The sequence below is a fragment of the Coccinella septempunctata genome, chromosome 5 (genome assembly GCF_907165205.1).
Source record: "Coccinella septempunctata chromosome 5, icCocSept1.1, whole genome shotgun sequence".
Classification (NCBI taxonomy): Eukaryota; Metazoa; Arthropoda; class Insecta; order Coleoptera; family Coccinellidae; genus Coccinella; species Coccinella septempunctata.
In genome coordinates, this window is record NC_058193.1 from 35,024,708 (window position 1) to 35,040,592 (window position 15,885).

The window sequence follows — 15,885 nt, forward strand, 5'->3', positions numbered from 1 at the left end:
GACGTAGATCCTACTTCTCCATTGCAAATTTTTTGCTAACCCCCGGTTTCATAACGCTCGATCGGGGAATCAACGCTTGATTGACAGATAAACGTCAATTTGTTTTCAATCAATAATTCAGTCATAAGAATTCGGAATTCAATTCTCGAATCAAATTATGATCTATATACATCTATTCAACGATTCTAAATTGCTTCTTGTTCAATATATGTAGGAATGAAAAAGTTTTAGTGATTTCGTTTTTGAAATCCAGTGACTGTAAAATCGTTGATCGGGCAGTAAGAGTTTTATGAAACCCGCTGAAAGTCTTTTTTTCCCCTGCAAATTCTAATTCTTTTTCATCTGAGATATCCTATAGGTTTGACGTTCGAAAGTATAGGATAAGTTAAAACATGGAGTGAATATCCTCTTCATGATTAATCAAGAAGAAACCTTTTCTTCAAAACTTGTTTTCTGATATGGACTATGAGGAAGATATTGTCCTTTGAAGTAAGATGAACTGTTCAACAAATTGTGAGACAGTCATTCCAAAATATTTTGTTGCTATATGTCAGTCATTTTTTTCAGGTTTCAGCAGATCTTGTATGATGTTCGAGTTCTAATATTCAACACCTCCTTAGTTAGGAAGTTCATTGAAATTTCTTGAACTTCTTGTCAACTTCATAGCTTTCGAGGAATTCGAATGAAAACTACTCCTACTTCATGTAGTTTCAAAGCGTCCGGTTGACTACTGATGTATAATATGTACTCATCAGCTCATTGTTTACTTTCTTCAAACACAACGTTCTATTGACTTTTCAAATTACTGCGTGCTTGAATGCAAAGCGGAACGCTCGTCAATAGCTTCCGCGACAACAGATTGTTTATTTTCTAGAGCGAAAATCTATAATGAAAATCGCTAGCCAGGTAGTAAGGTTTTTCCGTTGGATCTCTGGAAATTGATGAAAAAATGGTTCTGTTGATAGTGCAATGAAGAGAAGCAGCAGCAATCTATGAAAAAAAATGTGATAACATGTTTAATCCAGAATAAAAAGAAATGAGTTTTTTTGTCAAAAGCGAATCCAATATTTTATTATATTTGATATAACTGAAGAATTCGAAGATTATTTCGATCTGCTGTAAAATAAGCAGACAGAAAATTCTACCTGGATGATTACATAAAGACGTAGCTTTAGCTTTTTCACCTAGATTTGTATTGCAGCTGTCAGATAAATTCAGTATTCAACATACAAATTGATAATTTACCAGCCTGCTGTAGGAAATAGTGATCACATACCACATACCAATGATTCATATTCGTATGGCTCAGCAATGTATCTCCTGAAATGGATCCAAGAATAACCTATTCAGCTGAAAGGAAGCTTCAAGAAACGAGTTGAATGGAACCGTTGGAATGCCCATCTTCGAACCACGCTCAAGCTCCTAAATAAGAATCGACCTTTCGTAAAGAAACATAAACAGTGACCGTCTCTCTTGGTCAAGGTGAAGAGAAATTTGAATCGAACCTGATTACCTACCGTCCAAACGATTTTCGGTGTATCACTTCCATATCCGACACACTTTTACCGAAATAAAGATGCCACGCATAATTTTCACCTAATTATGCGTGTTTGATCGTTGATCATCAGTCATCTCATGGACTGATCTCTCTGAATTTAATCGCAGTGTGGCCATTCTGGTACTTCCCAGTCCGCTTTACTCGTTTCATCTTGATTGTGGGATTGGTGTCTGAATGTTGAGAACTCCAATCGAAAGTGAACAATGCTTCAGATATTTTTTTTTATTTGAATTCAATTGATGTCAAGGTGGAAGCTCATCGATTTTTGCCATGATGTTTTCTTATTTTATTATCATTGAGATTGGTTCATAGATTGTATTGAACACTGATATTGGTAGATGACCACTGGTTTTTCCAGATTTTATAGTTGGTTATTTTCGTGATTTTTCACCTTTGATAACAAGCTATCATGTGATATTGGATGTTAAATGATCCTATTCAACACTTATTGGTGAGGAATATGTTGAGGGAAGTGAAAACTATTGAAATTGATTGATTTTCGGTGATAGTTTGTCGAAAACTAGAACGGATAAGATATTGTAAAGACAATCTTTATTTTACAAAATAACAATGTTCCTTAATTATAAATACCTAACATAGTTAGATATAAATGGTATCTTCATATTTGTTCGTCGGACAAAGTGATAAAAACTGAGGGAAAAATAAATAATATAAATTAAATTAGAAAGGGAAAGGTGCCGACGGACAAAACAACTAGTTATGCTCTCTGAGGTTTGGCAGGTACTCTTCCGGTAACTCCCGGCGATCTCACTGCTGGTTGGCTTGCTTGTAACCCCTGTAGGCGAGCTGTTGGGCTTCGAAGGAACGTCCCCATCCACCACCGTGTCCAGAGGAGCTGTATCCACTGTCGGATCCACTGTATCCACCACCGGTGCTACCACCATAGACGGTTTCATGAGAGGCGACGTGGCTAGTTGAGTGTTGGGGATGAGATACGACTTCGTAGGTGACGTGTTTGCCTTGTCCTCCAAGGAGTTTCTTGAGTCCAATGATGGCGGAGAGTACCAAGGCAATTTTACCGATGATCAGGGCCTTACCAGCGATGAGGGCGATACCAGCGAGGGCGAGTTTACCAAGAACGGCAGCTTTCAAGGCAGCAGCAGCAAGTAGAGGTCCCAAGATCTTGGCAGCCTTCTTCTTCTTGCCCCTAGCTTCGTCAGTTTCGACTGCGTTCTCCTCTTCGTTCAAGCTGTCGACGACGTCACTGAATGAACGAGCGGTGTTGGCCACTGTGTTCACAATTTCACTACCCTTAAGGTTAATTTTGATTTCGTGCGTTTCCAAAAAACTTCCGATGCGGTTCCACAAGATATTCTCCAATGAATCGTCTGCGCCTATGGCACGTGGCGCTCCATCTTTCTCGTCACTAGTCTTAACCAATTGTACCCCATCGGCGATGGTGATACTGTCCTTGTGACCGAGCATCTTATCCACAAAGTTGAACAGTTTGACCTTGAGGCATGAGTACGAATCTTTGCGCAAACAGTCCTGGTAGATCGAGTCGAGCAGGTCGTTTTCGGTTTGGATCGAATTGCCGCGAGCCTCGTTCTGAGCAGGCACCGCCGCCACTGCCGCGACACAAAAAACTAAAACGGCCAATTTGAGAGATGCCATAACTACTGTTGTTTTCACTGTGTGAAGGAAGTTGATCGTTGTTTGATACCGGTGAAGATGTTCCGCCGGTATATATATGAAGGAGGCTCCCTTCCTTCCACGACTGGTCTGAGCACAATTTGGGTCCAGATAACCATAATAACGGCCGGGGGGCTATATCTTGGACCGCTTTCTCACTGAAAACTCGCGAAGTAACCTCGTTTTAACCCTGTGCGATATGTAAGAAGTACGCACCAAGCGATATCGCAGTGACAATAGCTCCTACCTTTACTTCTGCATGTCTCGGATATGCATGTGTTCTCGATGTCCACTAGTGCGAATCATTTTGCCCATGACCTTCCTACGATACGTTCGTCAACTGATCGATCCCAAAATATGCAGATTTAACCCTATGCTCGTTTAAAAAATGTGAAACCAAACCGCAGTGAGTAAACCACGATCGTTGGCAAATAATTCATGAATTTCTGCTTCATCCACTCGCAGTATTATACGAATCGTATAATAAAACGACTTCGTGAGGTGTTGAATTGCTTCAGTACTCTTTGCAATTGCCTGCGGGATCAGGAGTTCATGTTTTGACTCGAAGCAAGTGGAATTAGAGTTGATTACATCAAATCAATTTCATTTTCTCTCCTGAGATTAATAATGTTGTTGCAAATTTATTTATGAACAAAAATGGTGATTGTATTTACGAGATATCGTCAAATTTCGGTTTTAATGTGTTTCTGGTTGTTTTGGATCACTAAGGTGAATATATTGTGCCTAAAGATGACTTAAAAGATTCTTTCTTACTAACCAGAAAACTGTCAGAAACTGAATTGGGCAGACGTTTTATAAGAGCGGCAATAAAAACATTTTGGTAATGTTAGCCCTTTGATTGCAAGGGGTAGAAAAAGTTATGGCTAAAATTTGTTTCTCGAGAAATTTTATAGGTGGTGAAACGTTGATAATCACCTACCTATATTTTGTAATACATTTGATGTTTTACAACATAATTCATTTACTGCTTCGCTTTCCTGCAATTCAAGCGTTGATCAAATCACTTTTGGTTGTTTTTAACCCAATAATTCTAAAACTTCACATTCAATGCAAATACAGTACTGAAGTCACTGAATTTTCCCGACTATTTTAAAGCTGGTAGCTAGGTAGAAAAAAGAATAAGGTGAACTATTCTGTACGTTTTTGTACCAGAGCATTTGAAAATCATTGAGAGAAAAACATCGACCAAATATTATATATTTGATATATATTGCGATCTATAGTATCTATACAGGGTGAGTCTTTGACTCGTACAAATATTTCAACAGTAGATTCTTGAGGTCAAGAGAAACACTTTTTTTTTTAATTTTTTTCGAATAGGCTCGGTTTGAAAGATACAGGCTGTTGAAAAACCATACAAAATTTTAATTTTCGGTTCTCACAAAAGGTTTCATCGAACGAAATGAATATCGGAAAACAGTTCTCCATTTATTTGATGAATTTCTTTCGAACACAAGATATCATGAGTTTCCTCATTATGACCATTACGTACCATGAAAATACCAAAAATTCAGAGAACCCAACTCTTGAAACTGAGCTGGACGCTATCTTAAGAATATTTGAACGTTTTGTAAGAAGTATTTTTAAGATTTTCTAGTATAATGCTCCGTTTTCGAGTAATTTGATGTTCAAAAATTAAAAATATCTGTGAAATTCGAAAAACTGGATACTTTGACCGAATGCAACTCTTTAAAAGATCCACAGATGTGTAGTGTCACACATTCAGCTAGTTATTCTGAAGGTAAGTTTGTTTTTGTAGGGGTGGCACAGCTCATTATGAAAACTTAAAATAGCTATATCTTTCTAGCAGGGCAGAAAAAAAACAGTGTTTCTTTTGACCTCACCTAGGATGAAATTTTGTGGAAGAACTGTAACGTGAAGATTTGGGGATATTTAACTATAAAAATTTTTGAAAATGGAGAATATACCCATGAATTTAAAAATAGCCATTTATGACCATGAAAAAATGTGGAAGAAGACATCCATATCAGAATTCACCTTTTCAATGCATCCGATTCCAAGACACGATTTTCAAAGTCAAGTTCAATGTAACAATTACGTAAAGGTGTTAGGTTAGTTGAATGAAAATTCCAGAATAATTCTAGTCGCAATATCACGCAATCTCGTCTTATTTGCAGATGCAACCTTGTTGTATTAAGTATACGTATGATCACTTTCTCGTTCAAGATTACAGACGTAAAAGTTGATGCTGCACAAGGCTTTCTTCTCGTATAATCTTAATCGAAGAAAGTTAATTGATCTTTGCACCTTCTCTGTCGAGATGAATTTGTTGCGCCTGTTTGAGAACGTTTTAACAATTCGCTTGATGGGTAATTGGTCGAGACAAAACATTTTTTGTTACAGGCTGCGTAGGTTTGAGATTTTGTAAACGATCGTTACACGAAAGAAAAAAAGAACAAGTTACATAGATTCAGAGGGGTTGAACTTTAGTACCTAATGTCTATGCAAATCCAATATTTCTGAATTTTCTTGTAGATTGAATCCGTATATTCAATAAGACACATTCAGTGAATTCTGCCAAAATGAATATATCCTTATGGTTATATTTTATAGATACACAAGCTCAGTAAACTTTGACGCAATTTTCTCCTTGTTTTCAAGCTCAAAATGCAAGTTTTCTTCACTCTCTTGAAATTTACCCGAAAGGCATTCAGTTTTTCATTCGATAATTTCCTCGAATTCATTTTAAGAGGACGAGAAAATAGAATGACTGTCCGATATGGAGAACGAGATTGTAAAACACTAAAAGCTGATATTTCACACCATCTTCAGACATAACTCATTCTTTCTCTGGGAGTGTTCAAGATTGAATTAACATAGGCATTTCAGAATGGAGTCATGGTGCTTTTGAAGCACCTGGAATGGGCACGGTGATCCTAATAATTTATTAATATTTCCTAGATTACTCTGATATATGCCAATCCTCTTTTCGAATTAGTGGCATCAACAGCATCGAAAATATTCTTAATGATTCTTGTCCAACAATCAGGCGCTAGTTTTATTTGAGAACTTATCTCCCAGAAATTTTGTTTTTCCCAATTTCATTGCATAATTAAAAAAAAAAGAACCTAATACATCGATTCATCAAAAATTCATTCATTACTGAATCTGGTAGTGAATTTCTTGAAAAAGTGCCTTCCCTTATTAAATTACGAAATAATAGATTGATGCCATTAATGTTTCCATATTTTCGTTTTGAGTAAATGGACTTTTCCAAAGAAAAAAGTACATGTTCAGTCCCATATTACCCTATTTAAAAACGAAGAATTATTCAAGCTTGGCTGGTAAAACCAGTGTAAACTATATTTAACAGATCTAACAATCGTTTAATGATATTATTTCATCGATTCAAACGCAATCTTCCATTACGCTGCTGTCTACTCATTGCACTACATTGAATAACCTCAATTGATAGCAATAAACTTGGAACAATTTCCCACAGATTCGTGAAAAAAAATTGAATGGACGATGCTGTTCAGTAAATTGAATCGGCTCCTATGTATATCGAAGTCAGTTCAGGATATAACGGAGGAAGTGCTGAATTAACATAAGTATTTCACTTTCTATAATGTGGGCATGGTTGATCTTTCACTGGCCAAGAGATAGAGATTTTCTCTACTCTTTATTCATCACCGCTTTATGTTCTCATCCCATTTTTGAAAACGGTGGCATTAGATCCGTGAAACGGATTCTAACCAATGAATATTCGATTATCTATTCTTGTTTTCAAACTTTTAAGATATGGATTTGTGGAATTACCTTTAGGCCAAGTAGGCTTAGGGCAGCCAGATAGGGGCAGCAAATAGTTACAAAAAATTCCTTGAAAGTACCTATACAAAGTGAGTGAAACTAATTTGACTAAATTTAACATTTTACATGGCCACTCGAAACTGCACACCACAGAGCCTTTCGAAGTGAGCTCGAAAATGAAAAATGAAAAAAAAAAATTTTTTTTCTCCTAAACTGGACCAGATATTTGAAATTTTGATATGGAAATATAAGTTTTCGAACACGCTGAATCTATTGCGAGCAGTTTCGGAAGCCTATCTCCCTTCGTTTAGATTTTCATCTTGAAAATGGCATTTTTTCAAAAATTGCAATTTTCAATCTGCGATATCTCCTGTTATATTGGTCTGATAAATTGGGATTTCCGGTATTATAATCAGCATTGCCAAGGCTTCCACCAAAGCACAAAAACTCGATTTCGAAAATCTCGATTTTTTGGGTCAAAAATGAGCAAGGGGTTAGACCCCCCTAAAATGACCTATTTGCTACTCTGTCTGAAAATCAGGATGTTCTATTACTATCTTAGGATATGGAGTGCATAGAATTTGTTTTGAAGATTCTAGAAAACCAAACAGATGATGATTCAATAGAGAATTCTAGTCCAGAGAGCTCTTGGAAGTCAACTCGAAAATGAAAAGTGGAAAAAAAAAAATTTATTTTCTCCTGAACAGTGTCAGATATTCGAATGTTTGGTATGAAAATATAGGTTTTCGAACACGCTGAATCTATTGCGAGCAGTTTCGGAAGCCTATCTCCCTTAGTTCAGATTTTCATCTTGAAAATGGAATTTTTTCAAAAATTGCAATTTTCAATCTGCGATATCTCCTGTTATATTCGTCTGATCCAATTGGGATTTCCGGTTTTATAATCAGCATTGCCAAGGTTTCCACCAAAGCACAAAAACTCGATTTCGAAAATCTCGATTTTTTGGGTCAAAAATGAGCAAGGGGTTAGACCCTCCTAAAATCACCTATTTGCTACTCTGTCTGAAAATCAGGATGTTCTATTACTATCTTAGGATATGGAGTGCATAGAATTTGTTTTGAAGATTCAGGAAAACCAAACAGTTGATGATTCAATAGAGAATTCTAGACCAGAGAGCTCTTGGAAGTCAACTCGAAAATGAAAAGTGGAAAAACAAAAAAAATTATTTTCTCCTGAACAGTGTCAGATATTCGAAAGTTTGGTATGAAAATATAGGTTTTCGAACACGCTGAATCTATTGCGAGCAGTTTCGGGAGCCTATCTCCTTTCGTTCAGATTTTCATCTTGAAAATGGCATTTTTTCAAAAATTGCAATTTTCAATCTGCGATATCTCCTGTTATATTCGTCTGATCCAATTCGGATTTCCGGTTTTATAATCAGCATTGCCAAGGCTTCCACCAAAGCACAAAAACTTGATTTCGAAAATCTCGATTTTTTGGGCCAAAAATGAGCAAGGGGTTAGACCCCCCTAAAATCACCTATTTGCTACTCTGTCTGAAAATCAGGATGTTCTATTAACATCTTAGGATATGGAGTGCATAGAATTTGTTTTGAAGATTCTAGAAAACCAAACAGTTGATGATTCAATAGAGAATTCTAGTCCAGAGAGCTCCTGGAAGTCAACTCGAAAATGAAAAGTGGAAAAACAAAAAAATTTATTTTCTCCTAAACAGTGTCAGATATTCGAAAGTTTGGTATGAAAATATAGGTTTTCGAACACGCTGAATCTATTGCGAGCAGTTTCGGAAGCCTATCTCCCTTCGTTCAGATTTTCATCTTGAAAATGGCATTTTTTCAAAAATTGCAATTTTCAATCTGCGATATCTCCTGTTATATTCGTCTGATCCAATTGTGATTTCCGGTTTTATAATCAGCATTGCCAAAGCTTCCACCAAAGCACAAAAACTCGATTTCGAAAATCTGGATTTTTTGGGTCAAAAATGAGCAAGGGGTTAGACCCCCCTAAAATCACCTATTTGCTACTCTGTCTGAAAATCAGGATGTTCTATTACTATCTTAGGATATGGAGCGCATAGAATTTGTTTTGAAGATTCTAGAAAACCAAACAGTTGATGATTCAATAGAGAATTCTAGTCCAGAGAGCTCCTGGAAGTCAACTCGAAAATGAAAAGTGGAAAAACAAAAAAATTTATTTTCTCCTAAACAGTGTCAGATATTCGAAAGTTTGGTATGAAAATATAGGTTTTCGAACACGCTGAATCTATTGCGAGCAGTTTCGGAAGCCTATCTCCTTTCGTTCAGATTTTCATCTTGAAAATGGCATTTTTTCAAAAATTGCAATTTTCAATCTGCGATATCTCCTGTTATATTCGTCTGATCCAATTGGGATTTCCGGTTTTATAATCAGCATTGCCAAAGCTTCCACCAAAGCACAAAAACTCGATTTCGAAAATCTCGATTTTTTGGGTCAAAAATGAGCAAGGGGTTAGACCCCCCTAAAATCACCTATTTGCTACTCTGTCTGAAAATCAGGATGTTCTATTACTATCTTAGGATATGGAGCGCATAGAATTTGTTTTGAAGATTCTAGAAAACCAAACAGTTGATGATTCAATAGAGAATTCTAGTCCAGAGAGCTCCTGGAAGTCAACTCGAAAATGAAAAGTGGAAAAACAAAAAAATTTATTTTCTCCTAAACAGTGTCAGATATTCGAAAGTTTGGTATGAAAATATAGGTTTTCGAACACGCTGAATCTATTGCGAGCAGTTTCGGAACCCTATCTCCCTTCGTTCAGATTTTCATCTTGAAATTGGCATTTTTCAAAAATTGCAATTTTCAATCTGCGATATCTCCTGTTATATTCGTCTGATCCAATTGGGATTTCCGGTTTTATAATCAGCATTGCCAGAGCTTCCACCGTAGCATAAAAACTCGACTTCGAAAATCTCGATTTTTTGGGTCGAAAATGAGCAAGGGGTTAGACCCCCTAAAATCACCTATTTGCTACTCTGTCTGAAAATCAGGATGTTCTATTACTATTTTAGGATATGGAGTGCATAAAATTTGTTTTGAAGATTCTAGAAACCCAAACAGTTGATGATTCAATAGAGAATTCTAGACCAGAAAGCTCTTGGAAGTCAACTCGAAAATGAAAAGTGGAAAAACAAAAAAATTTATTTTCTCCTAAACAGTGTCAGATATTCGAAAGTTTGGTATGAAAATATAGGTTTTCGAACACGCTGAATCTATTGCGAGCAGTTTCGGAACCCTATCTCCCTTCGTTCAGATTTTCATCTTGAAATTGGCATTTTTCAAAAATTGCAATTTTCAATCTGCGATATCTCCTGTTATATTCGTCTGATCCAATTGGGATTTCCGGTTTTATAATCAGCATTGCCAGAGCTTCCACCGTAGCATAAAAACTCGACTTCGAAAATCTCGATTTTTTGGGTCGAAAATGAGCAAGGGGTTAGACCCACTAAAATCACCTATTTGCTACTCTGTCTGAAAATCAGGATGTTCTATTACTATCTTAGGATATGGAGTGCATAGAATTTGTTTTGAAGATTCTAGAAAACCAAACAGTTGATGATTCAATAGAGAATTCTAGTCCAGAGAGCTCTTGGAAGTCAACTCGAAAATGAAAAGTGGAAAAACAAAAAAATTTATTTTCTCCTAAACAGTGTCAGATATTCGAATGTTTGGCATGAAAATATATGTTTTCGAACACGCTGAATCTATTGCGAGCAGTTTCGGAAGCCTCTCTCCCTTCGTTCAGATTTTCATACTGAAAATGGCATTTTTTCAAAAATTGCAATTTTCAATCTGCGATATCTCCTGTTATATTCGTCTGATCCAATTGGGATTTCCGGTTTTATAATCAGCATTGCCAGAGCTTCCACCGTAGCATAAAAACTCGATTTCGAAAATCTCGATTTTTTGGGTCAAAAATGAGCAAGGGGTTAGACCCCCCTAAAATCACCTATTTGCTACTCTGTCTGAAAATCAGGATGTTCTATTACTATCTTAGGATATGGAGTGCATAGAATTTGTTTTGAAGATTCTAGAAAACCAAACAGTTGATGATTCAATAGAGAATTCTAGTCCAGAGAGCTCTTGGAAGTCAACTCGAAAATGAAAAGTGGAAAAACAAAAAAATTTATTTTCTCCTGAACAGTGTCAGATATTCGAATGTTTGGTATGAAAATATAGGTTTTCGAACACGCTGAATCTTTTGCGAGCAATTTCAAAAGCCTATCTTCCTTTGTTGAGATTTTCAATTAAGAAACGGCATTTTTCAAAAATTGCGAATTTCACTTGAGATTTCGTCAGGACCGACCGGTTGTGCCGAGATGGATGAAATTCTCAGATTCGTTACTAGAAGAGTTGCTCTTTCAGAATATGTATCACTTTCAGATCTACGATAATTTTCCTGGAAGAAAAACTACTCGCAAGTTGACCTTCGAAAAATCCTGAAACTGCTGGGTTCAGTTAAAACTTCCTCAAGAGCGAACGGTTGTGCCGAAATGTATGAAATTCTCAGATTTATTGATAGAAGAGTTGGGGTCAGTTAAAGTATCGAGAGTATAAATCTAATTTTTGACCAATCATTTTTTTTTTCTGGATTATTATTATTATATATCATTATCCATTGAAAGGAGAGTTTGGAAGATGCTCAGTGAGAATAAAAATGTTGATTTGAAGCGGCATCAAATAATCTGGGGAATGTTCGAAAGATTCATTTTTCCCTGCGATGAGCATTCAGAGCAAATAAATCACACTTAATTCAACTCGAGGTGCGGGTATTATTCATTCCGAGATGAAACCAAGCGAATATATATTCAAAACAGTAACAATCAGGCAAGTCCTGTCGAAAATTATGGTTTTTAGACCGTCTCATATTAATTATGGCATTGCAGTGTTGAGGTTTGATCTTCATCGGGCCGTGGCTTGTTGGAGTTAAGTCAGATGGAATAATAGATAAAATAGATAAGCTAGTTCTTTGACTAACAAGAGAAATTGCTTCGAATAGGATATCATGGAAACGAGGTACTTCTTATAATTGGAATTTTATTTCATGGAGCTCTACCTCATTATCACATAATTTTAAGAGTGTCTTTATGGTCCTTTCACGAACTACTTCCTCGTTTTTCTCCACATAAGGCATATACAATTTCCCTCTAAAAATCCATACAAGAATTTGCAAAATGATGAAATTCGCACTTTCCTACAACATTCTGGTAATGCTTGGCCCTATTCTACCTATTCTACCAATACCTAACGGCATTGAGGAAAATTGACCTATACGAAATTATCTGGGTAGTGAATTTCCCCGTTGTAAATGATAATATGTGCAACATTTTTTATAAATGGTTGTGTCTTCCCCTGATTTGCGGTATATAGCCTCTTCATTGAAAAAATAATGGTGAAAATATAAAAAAAACTATAAGATACTAACGAATGACACTACAGGTTCCATTCACATTTAACAGTGCAAATTTTGCATGCAATTTTCTTGCATGAAAATAATAACATCTCATTTCAACGATCGTTTTGTCTGTTTGAGATTTATATCATGAAACAGATTATAGTACATCCTTCTTGAATGAGTTAGATTTTGAATGAAAAACGTTTCTTTAATGATACCACAATTGAAATGATTTGATGATTGATATCAGTTTAACTAGTCCACCTACTAATTGCATAACAAGTACACCATTTTAAAAGTCCGTTTGTTAAATTTATGAAATGAGGAATTGAGTTAGGATAATGCAGTCTTATTATCTTCATGAGGTGTAATCATGTGTGAGTTGCTATTCTATGTTATTTCCGAGAGCGAACTTTAGATAACTGTAGTAGTGAACGTAGGAATCATGAGTTTATCATTGTGGGGGACAGAATATATAGAATCTAATAAGTAACATGGAAAACAGAACACACTGTATTACTGAATACTGCGTTGGCCATGAAATAATTTTCTTAAGTGTTTGTTACTAGAATGAAGTAAGTGTGGCACTCATAAAATGTCGTTAATGTCATAACCAAAGATTATAGAGTAGAAAGATGGGAAACGAAGCGACTAAAGTGATGTGGGCGCCACCTGTGTTTCAAATGTGTTATTAAGGCCCTACGAGAGGTTGAAATATTAATTTGAGAGCCATTTGCAGAAATATATGAAATCTTGCAAGATTTCAGATGGTCATTTTGATCAAAATATCGTTCGAAAATTATTGCTTGGTGAAGAACTGTGAATCAAATAAAATGGATTTTTCGAAATTAAGTTTTTCACTTTACTAAGGAGAATGGAAATTTAAATATTAAAACTCGTAACATGTGACTCGGTCATTCATTGATTTTCATTTTCATCGCTCTGAACTGGATAAAATTTGCAGGACGTAAAGATTTGAGCAGACACTACTGACTACATATACCATCTGCAGTGAACATTTTACTGCAAGTCAATTGAGAACAGTTTGATTGCTGATAAACAGTTTTCTGTATTGATAGTACGTTTTAAACGCCATCTCATTGTCAAATGTGGCAAACAGCCCAGAATGTAGTCCGTTTTTAGTACTAGAGATATGAGGGCGTTTCCTATCTTTCTACTCTATATTTTCGTACTATACAATGTGGAATGTGTCAAATTTCCATGGCCAACCGACTGCTTTTATAAAAATGAGTGGAGAATACATCTGCGATCGCACTTGTCGGGATCGTTCACTTAAAACCGACTATTACATCTTCCACTCGCAGATTCGGAAAGCTTTCGGGCATGATCCATTCGCCGGTCGGACAATTCGAAAGAAAGTAAACCAACTTTTACCTCCATTCAGCCTGATATTATATATCCGGCAAAGATAAAGTAAAAGTGACTGCGGAGGTAGTTCATTCCGCCGAAGTGGATGACCTACTCAAGCCGAACAGATTGTCCATTTGTCGGTCAAACATTCGAGAGCCACACTATTGTTCTGCATCTTGTCAACAAAACAAACGAATAAATAGAGAAACGTGATTAGTTTGCCTCACAACAGAATCAGAAATTGCCATTTCAGACGTTCGCAGTGTGTGCTTTGCATTAAGCGTTTTACTGGCCACACACGACATTGTCTGTTTCAATACGAGACTCTCTTCCAGTCGTAAAATTAATCAACGTTTTATGTTTCGGAATTTTAATGGCGTCTTCGACGATTGTAGTCGCGGAGTATCGAAAAAGTTGCGATTGTCGAACCTTCAAGATGCCAACATTACTGCACTAAGCCATAAGCTAATTGAATCTCTTATTCAGAAACAAATAATATAAACTGCTCCTCAAGAGTTAGTGATATCGTATTCAATCGTCTTTAAAAGTATGTAATCTTCGAGAATATCGCTGTAAAATTACTTAAAACTCAATAACAACTTGAATCGATCCAAAAAAAATCAGTATGAGACATTTGTCAATCTGCTCGACCTTTTTCTGAAGTTTGATTTTTTGCATATGCTTCATGAATGTTCTCATTTTGAAATGAAGTCAGTTTATCAACGGTTTCGATTTGAAACGAGTTTTCTGAAAATGCCAAGACGTAAATTAACAAACGCTGAAGCTAATAGGGCTATCGGAATAATACAGGATGGCCTAACTCAGGTTGTTGTAGCGGAAAGGCTCCAAGTCAGCCAAAGTGTGATATCTCGACTTTGGAATAGGTTCAGGGAGACAGGTTCTGTGTTGGAAAGACCAAGGCTGGGTGGGCGACGAAAAACAACACCTTCTCAGGATCGTTTCATCACCGTTTCGAGAAGAAACCCTACATCTACGTGTAGAATGCTACGGAATACTCTTCGAAATGCAGATGGGGTCCAAGTTTCCATCGAAACCATCAGACGACGTTTGATAGAGGTGAATCTAGGTTCTAGACATCCATTAAGAGGAGTTCCATTAACACGTGACCATAAGCGTCAAAGACTGGAATGGGCAAGGCAACATATCAATTGGAACGATCAATGGCGTAGGGTCTTTTTCACTGATGAATCCAGATATGGACGATTTTCAGATTCTCGAAGAATAAGGGTATGGACAATCCCACGCATACCCCGTAATCGTCGCTATGTCCAAGAAGTCCATCCATTCCGAGGGGGTAGTATTATGCTATGGGCCGGGATATGTTTCAACGGGCGCACAGATATACACATTTGTCCTGGAAATATGACCGCCTTACCCTATAGGGAGCATGTCATTGACAATGTTGTGCCCAATTTTTACGCTGCTATTGGTGAAACTTTTCAATTTCTAGACGATAACGCTAGACCGCACCGTGCAGCCATGGTTGAGAATGCGCGCGAGGAGCTTGGTATTCCACATTTACCAATACCTCCGCACTCACCAGATTTGAATTGCATAGAACATGCATGGGATATGCTCCAAAGAAGATTAGATAATCATTAACCTACCCCAGAATCCTTAAAGGATCTGGTTCTGCCCCGTTTATGGAACCAAATTCCTCAAGAAATGTTCAACAACCTCGTGTGTAGTATGCAAAGAAGATGTCAAGCTGTTATTGAAGCCCGTGGAGGCCATACATTGTATTGATAGTCTTAAAATGCTTGAATTCTCTGGGAATAAAATTTCGTTATTTTACTCGATTTTTCTTAACCATCATGTATACGCTGCAGACCTACAGGCTAAAATTAATTTGCAACTTGAAATCACATTAATATGAATTTTCATCACAAAAATCTTATTTTAACTATATTTTTTTGCAATTTAAGTCAATATCCCTATAACTCATGTGGAGCAGTTTATTTCGAATGATAATAATAATTATCCTTTCATGCACATGCATGCCCAGTTGTTTATGTCCTTCTGTTCCTTCTCTTCGAGAAGAAAGGTCACGTAATTTTGAGTACGCGTGCAAGAATATT

The 15,885-nt window shown here is 36.6% G+C and overlaps 1 protein-coding gene across 1 annotated transcript; it reads right to left on the reverse strand.

Moving 5' to 3' along the window:
- Positions 1 to 2,078: 2,078 nt before the first annotated feature.
- On the reverse strand, positions 2,079 to 3,553 carry LOC123313691. Its single transcript, XM_044898668.1, has one exon. The coding sequence runs from the start codon at positions 3,191 to 3,193 to the stop codon at positions 2,327 to 2,329; it is 867 nt and encodes a 288-aa protein (XP_044754603.1). The 5' UTR covers positions 3,194 to 3,553; the 3' UTR covers positions 2,079 to 2,326.
- Between the last annotated feature and the right edge of the window lie 12,332 nt (positions 3,554 to 15,885).

Bases quoted from the DNA above. Each gene is read 5' to 3' on its own strand.
- LOC123313691 (XM_044898668.1), bottom strand. From the start codon at position 3,193: ATGGCATCTCTCAAATTGGCCGTTTTAGTTTTTTGTGTCGCGGCAGTG.